General features: G+C 42.1%; 1 protein-coding gene across 1 annotated transcript in view; it reads left to right on the top strand.

Moving 5' to 3' along the window:
- CCDC178 (coiled-coil domain containing 178) overlaps positions 1 to 13,373 on the top strand; it is a 158,328-nt gene that overhangs the window by 141,649 nt on the left and 3,306 nt on the right. The window contains exon 17 of the mRNA XM_056854741.1: positions 5,261 to 5,395. Coding sequence (XP_056710719.1) covers positions 5,261 to 5,395 — 135 coding nt within the window. The remainder of the gene's footprint in view (positions 1 to 5,260; positions 5,396 to 13,373) is intronic.

Below are 13,373 nucleotides of genomic sequence, written 5' to 3' on the forward strand. Positions count from 1 at the left end.
ATTAATTGAAGAATATTAAGTCATATAATGAGAAACTGCATTTCTAGCTCTGAAAATACTTCATCTTTTGTCATTATTTAGTATTGCTGCTTTTCTCAAAGCATTTAAATCTGGACTAAGGCTGGAAGAACTAAAATCCTGCTTTTTGCATCTACTTCCATTAGGCTTTTATTCGTAAAGTATATACAGGTTGTTGACAAAAGAGCTTTATTTAAATAAGCTATAAAATCTTTAACTACAATCCTCAGTGGAACAGATTTGACAATAAAGAAACATCTTTTTATCTAGGCACTTGGACTACTAGCATAGAATTAAAAGATAAATATTAGCTAGATTTTACTCATAATTCTTCCATTTTTGCATTGCCAAAACCTGTAGATTTGTTTTGACATTGTTTGAGCTATAACAATGAATGGTACTGATACGGCTTATATCGTTTACTTAGTATGCAACATCACATTGCATTATTAAATTAATGTGGCACATATTGGATTGTCTGATACGTTTAATTATCATTTGGAAGAGAAAAGGCAGATTTAGAAATGCACATTTTCTGCAAAGTCTTTGGTTTAACCCCATAATCCTGATCCCTAACTGAAACCAAGTTTAAGTACATATAACAGCATTTGCTCATATTAATCCCTTCCTTTTTCCCTCTCCCTTTTAGTTTATAAACTTCTTGGAAATAGTAATCTCTCTTTTTATTTTAGTTTAGTGCAAGGCCCCTGAAATATAGGGTTTGGGTAAGAGCTAAAGAGGAGTTTAGGGTTTGCACACCTAGCAGGATTATAAAAACATCTTTCTTTTAAAAATATATTACAATATCATATGTCATATCACAAACTGCTTTTGAAATCCCCCTCCATTTTACAAAATGCGTTGCTGTTGAACAGAAATCGAAATCTCCCTTCATCACATATGGATCCAAAGTTTTAAAGCCTGGAGCTATAAATTGAAACCTTATGTTTATGGCTACATTTGATATTATAAAGTCCCCATGGGTTTACATTATAATTTTACCTGATAATGAATCCTCTTGTGTTGCCATCTCCCTAGGGTAAAACAAAAGGTATCATGTCCTTTGAATTACTAATCTGATACCATTTAGACTACACATAGACCAGCCAACCCCCTGGTGCCACGAGTGTGTTGATATCACCTCCAAGAAAATCCCAGAAGCAACAGCAGTAGCTATAGGCATCACCAGAAACTCTATGGTAAAACCATAGAGTTTCATAATTCCTAGAGCTACCACTGTTGCTTCCAAATGACATAATTGCACTCAACACACACTTGGAAGTAATGTAGAATCATATAATCATAGAGTTGGAAGGGACCACCAGGGCCATCAGGTCCAACCCCCCGCACAATGCAGGAAATTCACAACTACCTCCCCCCTCCCCACCCCCAGTGACTAGAAGATGGCCAAGATGCCCTCACTCTCATCATCTGCCTAAGGTATAGAATCATAGAAATGTCATCACACTCATGCCACCAGCCCCCCACCATTTCCCCTCGCCCTCAATCCTCCCACCAGTTGCCAGGCATCCTAACTACACATGACATTGGAAATCCAGGATTGAATTCTTCAGAATGTAATTAAGCTGCAAACAGAAGCCACAAGACACACACACCCCTACTTGGATCAGGATTCAGGGAGGGGTTGTGTTAACTCTCCCCACAACTGTTTCACCTATCAACCCATTAGGGCCAGGACTACCTAGGGTTGCCAGCTCCATGCTGGGAAATTTCTGGAGATTTTGTGGTGGAGTCTAAGGAGGGCAGGGTTTGGGGAAGATAGGGCTGCCAGGTCCCACCTCTCCTCTGGTGGGAGGCTTTTGGGGCAGAGCTGAAGGAATCAGCTCTGCCCCAAACTGGAAGTTTGAGTGGTGTAAGGCCCCTCACAAGTCGAGGCTTCCGGTTGTAAACCAGAAGTGACATGCCGCAGTATGTACCCGCGCGTGCACGTTTGCCTGCTGACCCTCAGCGGGTCGACAGGCAGAGGGGTGAATTGCCAGGGGTATGCCTACCACCACCGGGCACCTGGCAACCCTAGGGGAAGAGAGGGGCCTCAGCTGAATATAATGCCATAGTCCATCCTCCAAAGCAGTCATTTTCTCCAGGGGGACAGATCTCTGATATCTGGCATTTAGTTGTAATTCTGAGAGATTCCCAGGTCCCACCAGGTCAGCAACCCTAGACCTGGAAGTAACCTCTGGGTGACGTGATACCACCCAACTTGCATGACTCAGCTAGGCCTGGCTGCTTCCTGCTGTTCAACAGCAGCCACCCTATGAAAGCCAGTGTGGTGTAGCCGTTAGAGCTTCAGAGTAGGGTCTATAAGACCCAGGTTTGAATCTGCATCTTCCTATGGAAGCTCACTGGGTGATTTTGGACCAGCCTAACCTACCTCACAGGGTTGTTTTGAGGAGAAAAGAGGAAAGGAGAATAATGAAAGATTCTTTGGTCCCCACCGTGGAGAAAAGGAGGGTATAAATCAAGTCAATAAATAATAAATATAGCTGAAAATGGGAGGCAGATAAAAGGCAGGTTAGTGAATGGCTGAGAAGGAGAGAAAGAAGCTGAGAAAGGGGAGAGGATATAGGGGTTGCCAGGAGTAGGGAAAGGGGAAATAATATGGGGAGGGGATAAGGGAAAAGTGAGGTGCCCCCCATAAGTCCTTTAGGGATTCCTAGGACGCAAGTGGGCATAGCCCAGTGGCCAGCACCACACAACTGGGCCATAGTTTTCCTAGGTAGAGGCTGCTGGGGTGGGGGAGAGAAAGCTGAAGATGGGGGAGAGATCAAGTCAGGATGGATACTGGGTGTGTAGGACAGAAGGAATCAGGAAAAAGGGAGAGGCTTTGGGGGCTTTTAGGGAAGGGAAAGAAGAAATAGTGAGGAATAGGGTTGCCAACCTCCAGGTAGTAGCTGGAGATCTCTTGCTATTACAACTGATCTCCACCCAATAGAGATCAGTTCCCCTGGAGAAAATGGCCACTTTGGCAATTGGACTCTGGTATTGAAGTCCCTCCCCTCCCCTCCCCAAACCCCGCCCTCCTCAGGCTCCACCCCAAAAACCTCCCGCTGGTGGCAAAGAAGGACAGGGCAGCCCTAGTGAGGGAGGGGGAAATTAGATGCTCCCACAAGTCCTTGTGGTTTTCTGCTTGTCTATCTTCATTGCAAAGAATCCATTTTGAAAACTAGATTTGGACAGGGTACAAAGTATTGGCCACTGAAGTATGGTTTCTCTATCTGATGGAAAGAATTTTATTCATGTTTTATGTATGCTATTGACTTCATCAGACTGGAAGATTTGTGAATATTTCTGTCAGAGTTTCAGTCTAGTAGACAGTATGCATAGAAAGATCACGCACTGATAATAGTGACTGACATTGTATTGGAATTGTTCCGGCATGATTTTTGCTTTAAAGCTATTTCATATAGAACCAGAGATAAGGAACTTGCAAAATGCAAGGGGGGGTTGCTCACCAACCCCCTCCAGTCTGCTGTGCCTGGCTGCCCACCCATCCCTCTCCCTGGCACCTTGCTCGCACAACCACATTCCCCCCCATCACTCTACCCACCACCACAGATGTGTACCTCATGCTGCTGCTGTGGCAGCAGTTGCAGTCGTGGTGGGCCTGATGGTTTGGCAGGAGAGAGTGGACTCTCCTCCCTGGCAGAGGCTCCCACTTCTCCTGGCCCACCTCTAGAGCCGTTGCTTCAGGAACGGAGGGAGGAAGCAGTGGTGACTTATACTCTGCCTCTCACACTGTAGCTTGAGCAACAGGCATGGGAGGAAGAAGCTCTCGTTCTTCTCCCACCTGCCAACAGCAATGATCAGAAGACAGTTGCTTGCACACGCACAGACAACTGCTCTGTTTATTATTTTGTAACCCCTCCTTTTAAAATATGTGGGTTTTCTGCAAGCCTGGGGCGTCCCCCAAGTTTTTTTTGGGGGGGGGGAATCTCCTCTCAACACTGCCCCAGTCCACAGATTTAAGTATTTGTAGATGGGGCCATCTTGACATTAGATTTATTGATTTGCCATGTTCAGGATTATCAATGGTTTCTATTGCTAATTTCTAAACAATGTTGTGTCCAAGATTCAAAGGACCATATTAGACAAGGCCAGTGGGACTTTGAGGGGTGGGGTGAGGGCAGTGTCTTTGAACATCTTAGTTTCAAAAATAGTTCAGTATTTCACACAGGCTTGGGGGGGGGCAAGTTTAGATTTCACCTGACTATGTACATCTTGCTGCACCATTCTTAGGATCCTCATGTCTCATATATCATTTAAAAATAAATATTAGATATTCACACATTTGTCCTGTGGATGTTCCTCAAATGTGAATGGCAGATTTTACATGTGTGGAATTTTAAGGGAGAACCTCTAAAAATAATGCTGATATCAAAACAAATTGTCAAAATTATGGTAGGAATAACTGTCAAGCTTTGAAAACCTTTTTAACGAAATTCTTGTACAGCCAGAAATATACGTAAGGAGGGAAAACTTCACATCTGAAATGTCCTCTGTGAAATGAATTTCCACACATCCGTGTAGACTCATGCTGGTGTCTAGATATATAGATACAGTACTGTCACTTTCAGCTGCTGCTTTAACTGCAATTTAGTACAGTGAGATGCTTTCGTGTCACATGGTTATAGCTAGGTAGATTAATAGGGAGTTCTATCTGGAAATTTCTTTCCTGTTATTGTTCTCCCTCAGCCGCTGATGGTGAAGTTAATTCTCTTTAGTTTTGTCATGCTCTGAAGCACACATTGCCAAGCTATGATAAGCTTTACAAGGAAAAATGAGCCACAGTGTCCATCAAAGTCTTAAACTTGCATTTTAAACTTTGGCCTGACCTGATGTGCCATTCAAAATGCTTCAAAAGATTATTTTTTTAAGAAAGGTTCAATATGTCCTGAGGCTATCGGTTTTGAGTTAAACTGGGTGAAGTAGAAATATTTTACTCATCAGCTTTGCAGTCACAGAGTTTGCCTCAGCTAGAACAAAACTGCTGAGGCATTTAGAGAAAATTAACCCCCCATCCTAGCAGCCAGATGTGACTGGTTTCTGATGAATGCACATGAGTGGGCTGAAAAATCAAGAGACTGTGAAATTCCTGTCAGGTCCGTACAGTGCAGAATGGGCTATTGACTGCTTTCTATATTTCCCTCCATAATTCTTCTTGAACACTGCCATTAATTTCCTCTCCCGCGCTGACTTATTTTTTTCCCCTTTCCTCCTTTAGCTCTTTCGGCTGCAAAGCAAGATGCACAAGGTATTGGTGGAGTACTTCAGACTGCGAGGCCTCTATAGCCAAGCTGGGCTGGCGAAGTTCCAGCTAGACTCTCATGAGAATGTTCAGAAAATATTAGCTGTGCAGGTAGGTGATTGCAGGGAAGTAGGAAAGATCATTCTGATCTAGATTGAAAAGCAAATGATGGGTGGTGTGATGAAGCATTAAAACCATATCCCATCAGAGTTTTGTAAATTTTTAACCTCTTTAATAAACTGGAATTGCATGAAGGATGAATCCAGTAGGTTAGCACATGAACCGCAGATAGATATTTTTAAAAAGAAATTCCAATTGAGTCTCAGAAACCTTCAATGTATAATTATAAATACATTTATTTCAAATAGTTGAAACACAAGGATTGCTGTTAAAATCCTTCAGAATATTACAGGACATTCCTTGCCTCTCTCATTATTACCATGCTAAAGAACATTGTTGGATTTTCACATCTGATTTCTTTAGCATAGATTTTATCACTTTTAGGTAGCTTCTAAATGAACGTCGGTAAGAAATAATATTTGTTGACAGGATTTAGCTAAAATTGCCACATACTCACTGGACTTTGGTGTAGAATAATCTCTGTGCTGGTTTTTTTTTAGGCATGTGTGGCTTTCATTAAATGGCAGTCAGGCACAAACCCAGCTTCCGTGCTTTCCTTGCTCCTCCCACCTCTCATGGGCAGACTTTGACTGAAAATGTCCCAGTTTGATCAAGCTCCATTTTTCGGGTTGCCAACCTCCAGATACTAGCTGGAGATCTCCTGCTATTACAACTGATCTCCAGCCGATAGAGATCAGTTCACGTGGAGAAAATAGCTGCTTTGGCAATTGGACTGTATGGCATTGAAGTCCCTCCCCTCCCCAAACCCCGCTCTCCTCAGGCTCTGCCCCAAAAACTTCCCACTAGTGGCAAAGAGGGACCTGGAACCCTATCCATTTTGCTGTGACACTTGAGCACAGGTGCCCCCCTCCTGAAAAATATCATGAACAATCAGAATCCTGGATTGTGGGGGGAAACAAACTCCAAGTTGCTTTGGTGGCTTTGTTTGAATACCACATCAGATTGGAGCATGATCAGACCAGAAAGTTTTCAGTCAAGGTCAATGCTGAGAAGAGGTAGGAGGAGCAAGCAGGGCAACAAGGTGTTTTCATGCCTGATAGTTGTTTTATTACAACCATTGTGAGGTTTCAATGTGTGGTGAGAGATGGCTCATACGTTATTTCTTTTCATTAGATAGCAATATTTCTATAAAACATTTTCTCACAGCTCACATCTTGCTAGATGGTATTGGAGAAATCTCTGTAAAATGGCATCAGAGGAAGTAGCTCATTAAATAACAGTGTCATAGATTCAGGAGCCAATCTTATTAAACCATATTGAGTATCCCATTTAGATCCATTCTGGAGCCTGGACATTTCACCTTAAAGCCAAACTACATGTTACCCTCACACGTGTAATGTTCCTCCAACTTTTCACTGTTGCTGCTTTACAAATGCAGCCACAGAGGCTGCAAAAAGCAATGGACACCCATATCTTTTCCCTCACAGGGACAAAAGGATTTGGAGGGTGGAAATTTGGCAGAAAACTTGCATGTGGCTTTTCCATTGCACACTTCAGCCTCTACAGCTACATTTTGTAAAATGAAATTTTAAACAATGTTGGGGTCAGGTTGTATGAGATTGAACTTCTTGTGTACTTTAGTCCTAACACTCAAGAGAAAACAAGCAATTCCAGGCCCCATAACTCCGGACCCCCTGACCCCATCTTTACCAAACTTGGGGGTTCTTGCAAGGAGGGTCCCTTCCTACTACCCTGAAAATTTGGGACCCCAACCTGCAAAAATGCCCCCCAGGTGTTTTGCAAAAAAAATTCCCATTGCTTATCACTGGTGAGAAAGAGCTCATTAGCATTTCCTCCTTTTCTTCACACCTGGCCTGAGATCTGGATCACTGCAATTAAGATGACAACTTTTTTTTCTCACCAATGATAAGCAATGGGAATGTTTTTTGCAAAGCTCCTGAAGGGGCATTTTTGCAGGTAGAGGTCCGAGATTTTCAGGGTAGCTTGAAGGGACTCTCCTGGTAAGAACCCCCAGGTTTGGTGAAGATTGGGAAGTTATGGGGCTTGGAAGGGGTCACCCCCCTTTCTCCATAGGAATGCATTCAAAACCATTTGTATTGGTTTTAATGGAGGAAGGGGGTGATCCCTTCCAGACCCCATAACTTCGGACCCCCTGACCCAATTTTCACCAAACTTGGGGGTTCTTGCAAGGAGAGTCCCTTCAAGCTACCCTGAAAACTTTGGATTTCTACCTGCAAAAATGCCCCCCCCCAAGACCACGGAAAGCCCCAAAATGGGTTTAATGGGTTTAAATGGCCGAATTTTTCAGGAATCCCGAATTTAAAGCCGAATTCCCACCTTTACTGGTATAGGGGAATTTGGCATTTGAGTTTTCCCGGGAGGGAAAGGCCAATTCAACCCAAACCCAAATTTTCCCGAATTCTTTTTTCAACAGCCCTAGTATTAATTGCTTTCCCCCCTCACTCATTTGTCTCACTGTACAAGTTCCAGGTGTTGTCATGAAGTTAGTTCCAGAAGTAAGCCTCATGATGTAAAAAAAATAAAATCATAATGTGGGAAGTATTTATAATTGTGCCTACCTATGATTCAAATATGATGATGAGGATCTAAGACCAGCACAGCATTTCAGCTCTGCAGTACTTTTAGCTTTTGTACATTCACTAGATATGTATGATGAGAGGATTTATACAGGCAATGAACATCTTTCATTTATCTGATATACTTGCATTAACGATAGGCTCTCTATGTGATGTTTCCCAACTGAGTGCCATATCCTTTCAGTATTCCTCCTTTCAGAAGATGCAGTTCATACTTTTGTCCTCTCTTTGCCTTGTGATATGTGGAAGCAAATAATGTCAGCAGCCGACCACTCTGGAATTAAAATGAACTATCACTGAGGGAAGAGGGATGCGAATTTTCCTGGCTTACTGTTCTTAAAACTACAGCCCCAGACTCCAGTTGCAGTCTTGCAACCCAACACCAGAACAACTCATCCAGAGTTAGTACCCTCTTTGCCCTTGTAAAATACAACCAGTATACACCTGTCTTTTGAACAGCCCTTTCATTTATGGTTTCCTTTTTACTTTTCAAGTGATCATAAATTTAACTACATTTTTTTCTCTGTCATTCTTACACAGGTGGATTATAAGAGTTCTCAAGGTGGAATATTTTTAAAACCTACCATCTTTTTCGCTCCATAAGATGCACTTTTTTCCTCCTCAAAAGTGAGGGGAAATGTCTGTGCATCTTATGGAGTGAATGTGTGTGAATCCGGCCCCCGGGGAGAAGGGCAAAGCTGTGAGAGGCCCTGGGAGCCATGGCCGACCCCCGGCTGCGGCAGCCCAGTGCAGAGCCGGCACGCCCCGGGAGCTGGCTAGGAAGCTGCCAGCCAGCTGGGGGTTGGGAGGCCCCTCCCAGCCGCCCAGTGCAGCGGTAGCGGGGCGCGGAGCCGGGCCACCCTGGAAGCCGGCTGGGACGCCGCCAGCCAGCTGGGGGGCGGGAGGCCCCTCCCAGCCGCCCAGCGCAGCCTCAGGACCAGGAAGCGCTGGGGGGAGGTTAAACTCCTCCGCGCTGCCATCCCAGGCAGCGCAGGGGAGTTTAAAGACCCCCCGCCAAGCTTCCAGGGAGTCCCTAGAAGCCGGGCGGGGGGGGGGTCTTGAAAGTGTTCTGCGCTGCCTGGGATGGCAGCGCGGAGGAGTTTAAAGACCCCCCCATCAGGCTTCCACGGGCAGTACACCATTTGATTCAGTATATATTTTTTCTTGTTTTCCTCCTCTAAAAACTAGATGTGTCTTATGGTCAGGTGCGTCTTATGGAGCGAAAAATACGGTATATATTCCTTCTTGCATTTCTCCCTGTGATTTAAGTTATTGTGTATGCTGGTTATACTCTCTTTATAACCTGTTAATTTTACTTTGACAGGCATGTGGTGTATGGTATCAAGTGAACAATGGTATCAGCTATTTGTTAGTTTTTAATTATCTCTGTTGTTTATTTTTAGTTTCCATTATTTATTGTAAAGTTGAAGATGTGATCAGGTTTTCCAATTTACTTACTTTATCAATTTAAATTTAAATTCTAATAGAAACAATATGATCATCTGTTGGTAAAATTTGACAGTTATCTTTCATGAGAATGACTTTTACATAAGATTCATTTCACTCAGTCATTCTGATTGGTTCCATTCACTTCAGAAGCAGAGAAGCCTGTATTTATTTGCAAAGATGACACCAGAAAAATCTGGTACTATCTGGATTCAGTAGCAGATAGCAGTCCAATCCACTTGGATCCATTGTGGCTCAGATTCTGGACAGAGTCTGTGGAGGATCCAAAACGGATCTTAGTTGGGAGAAGTTATAGGCTATGTTGTCCACTAGTGATGCCATCCACACCTACCATTGCCTGGAGACCCCTGAGCAGGCACAACAGATGTGCAGTGCAATCCTGAATACCCCACATCGGTTAAAGTTAGAAGGGTGCAACTTGCCTAGGAATGCAGAGATCTGAGGCAGGGGGGTAGGGGTGGGAATGACCTTTGCCATTTAGGCCACAGCCTGCCAGAAGCCCTAGATGTCTGATTGTTTACTTACTGACTGACTTCCTTTATACCACACCGGATGTATGTGTCTTCTGCCCACACATGGGGACTATGCTTTTTCATTATGCCTAAAATCTGATGCATGTAGTAGCATCTAGGACCTCCAAGCAGGCCACGGTATGGCTTAGTTCCTCCTACTGTGATCCCTGCCCTCGTGGATGATTTTGTGGGTATAACAATGACTCGGATGCTACACAAATCAGAACTGTGCAGATTGTAGCCTCTTCAATGACATAAATACATCAGATTTCACCTGAAATTATGGACTAATCTTGGTAATATGATGGCAACTGGTGGGGTCAGTAGTTGAAGTTAAACCATGGGACTAGCAGATAATACAAGTATTCTGAAACATTTGCAGTTTATGGAGACTACAGCTGCTTCTGATTTCCAATGGTATGTTCCTTTACCATGATATAGACCAACAATTCTTTCTTTTTCATTTAATTTCCTCTCAGTTAAAACTCCCATTAAACTTTATGAAATTTAGTATTTTGCAAAACAATATAAATGGTGATGTTGACCTGATGGGCTCCCTTTGGTATCTCTCTGTATTAAACCACTGTTGCTCCTGTGGCAAGACATTACTTTGTTCAAAGCGTATTACCTTTTAAACATCCTGTCATCCATCTAAAGTCCTCCAGCAGTGCTTCTACTGTTCTGTTGTGGGAGAAGGATACTATATCATGGAGCCTGTCCTTCCCATAACATGTTTATTTACGCTTCTGGGCACCAATTTTCTCTTCCTTATCCATGTTTCAGCCACCAGATCTGCTGCCAGAGAGAACCTGCTGAAGTGTTGCTTCTTTCCTTATGTCTTTGGGCCTATCCTTAATCTAGCACCTTCCTTACTATCACTACTTCCTATCAGAAGTAACCTGGTCTCAGCAGTCAGACAGTTATTTCCCTAGACCACTGTACTGTTAACTTCACACTCCAGTTCCCATTTCTCTCTATTTATAGACTGAATTCTACCCTTTCATTCCTCAAGTGACCCACATCCACCATTAGTAGCTCCACCTAGGTTAGTGCCAACCCAGCATGCCAGAGGCCTCAGTTTTCAATCATTTTGGTTCAAAGGGGTCTCAAATGTACCATATATGCAAAGCATTTCTTATAGCCTCTCAGATGGGAATTGGGAAGGTCTCCAACAGATGATTTCCGCCCTTGAAATACACATGCATTCTTATGAGTACCCATGCACCTTTACATTTATGTAATTGGTTATATGTTCACAAGGCACAGTTCTAATATAAATTAAGCATAGGTAACGGCATGATGTTCAAGCTGTTGAATGAATTAAATGCTAGCATTGAGGCTTGCATTTCATACCATATTGGTGGAGTTTGGATGAAACTTTTCTTTCAATAGTTGAAAATGTTGCAATGAAAGAGATATAACCTCATATGTTTTATCTTATATTTTGGGACTATCAGACTGGACATCATATTTAGATCCACAACACCTGTAAAACATTTTTACCTCTTACATACATTGCCATTAATGTTGTGAAGCTACTTAAGCATAGATACTATTCTATATTTTCCATTAAAACATATTGTGGGGCAAGAAAAGAGGTATATTATATATCATCCAATGACATTTTCCTGGTGTTTATACTTGGTATTTTAAACATATTTTGAAATGCTTATTCTAACAAAAAGAGTATGCATGTCAAATCATTAAAATGACCAAGAATTAATATTAACCCGACAGTGTTATCTGATGATTTGTAATTCTAACTTTACTAACAGATTTTTAAGACAGGTAACTTTGACTAACTTGAGCCCCTCCTCTTTTAACATGCATCATGTCTTAGAAATACAGAGAGCCATTTTTGGCAGCTACCCTCCTTTTGTTACTACCTGAATTAATTATGGCATTTTAACGCATCTCCAGTAAACACGTTGCTCTATCATACACTATAAACATATCTGCTGAACTCTTAAGCATGGCTGGAAAGCAAATTAACTTATTTAAAGGCCCTGGTTTTAAAATGTAGACATTTAATTTAATTATCTTTCCCCAGAAGTATATAAGGAAATGAGAAGCCTCATGTGCATAGCATTCTACTCATAAGACAATGCAGAAAAGCATTTTTGCCACAAACTCACTGATTTTAGCCATAATCACTAGCAATGTTTTTGTTTTACAGACTAGTATGATTTGGCAAAAGGATAAAATTGCTTTTAAAGTACAAAAATAATTATGAACCACTTGAAACGTAATGTCTGTGTTTTATTTCTCATCAGAATTCATTAGTGTGTAACATCAATAATTTAGCCCATCATTTGCCAACACTGACTTGGCTCAGTAGTTCAATCATGTAACCCTGTAAACTCACTTTCCATTAAAATGAATGTTGCTGACAAAGGATAACTAAAGAGATACTTCATTTATTAGCTAAAGAGATCATTCATTTATCAACATTTTTAAATTAGGAGTTTGGGACCACAGACACTTAGCTGGATAAAATATTTGAGGGAATCTTTACAACAGGCCTAAAGATGTATGTGGAATGGTATCATGTTATTCAAAATGACAAATGTCTTTTTATTTGTGCAACATGGCTCATAGCATACTCTTCCAGAGGCTAGCACAGCCACTTGCAAACAGTCAAACGACCTACCTGGATGACAGGTTGGCTGTCTTGAGGAAACAATCACAGCACTACTACATCTTGACTGAATAAGAACTGATTTCCCACAACCACTTTGATGTGGAAGAATGTGTATTACAATCAGCCCAGATGTGTGAAACCTGTCATCTGAGTGGTCTACTGTGAGTTTGGTTGGCTAGCCAGTCTTTAATGAGCTGATCCACATTTCAGAGGTATCCAGATTGTTTTGTGTGCGTGTTAAGTGCCATCAAGTTGCTTTTGACTCATGGTGACCCTATGAATCAGCATGTTAAAAGGTTCCCTTCAGCCCAGACTTCACCACATGGCTGAGGGAATACAACTTTTTTCCTTAGAGAAAACAACTACCGGTAAATGAAAACAATTTAACTTTTTTATTTCCAAACAAAAGATTGAAACATTACTTTGTGGAATAAATTATTATGAGGAAGGCCCCTAAATAGCCTTTTGTCCTCATCTAGTTAGTCGAGCTGGCCAGGTGAGGGAAAGGCATTAGAATCATGGGTGTGGACTTTTGGATTAGTACTAAATATGGCTTGTAGACTACCAACACTAGTGCCTAACAGAGAAAAGCAAAGAAGAGTCAGTATTTTTGTGTATTGCAAATTTTCATCGAGTTCTTCCTAAGTCCTGTAACTTTGTTTGAGAAGAATATATGAAAAGGCAGAAAGGAAGTATTGGGGTTCTTGGTTTGCTTATCATATCTCTTCTGGATTGGAAAACAAGGATCAGCTGAGAGAAAGAAGAAGAGC

Source organism: Euleptes europaea, chromosome 8 (genome assembly GCF_029931775.1).
Source record: "Euleptes europaea isolate rEulEur1 chromosome 8, rEulEur1.hap1, whole genome shotgun sequence".
NCBI classification, from domain to species: Eukaryota; Metazoa; Chordata; class Lepidosauria; order Squamata; family Sphaerodactylidae; genus Euleptes; species Euleptes europaea.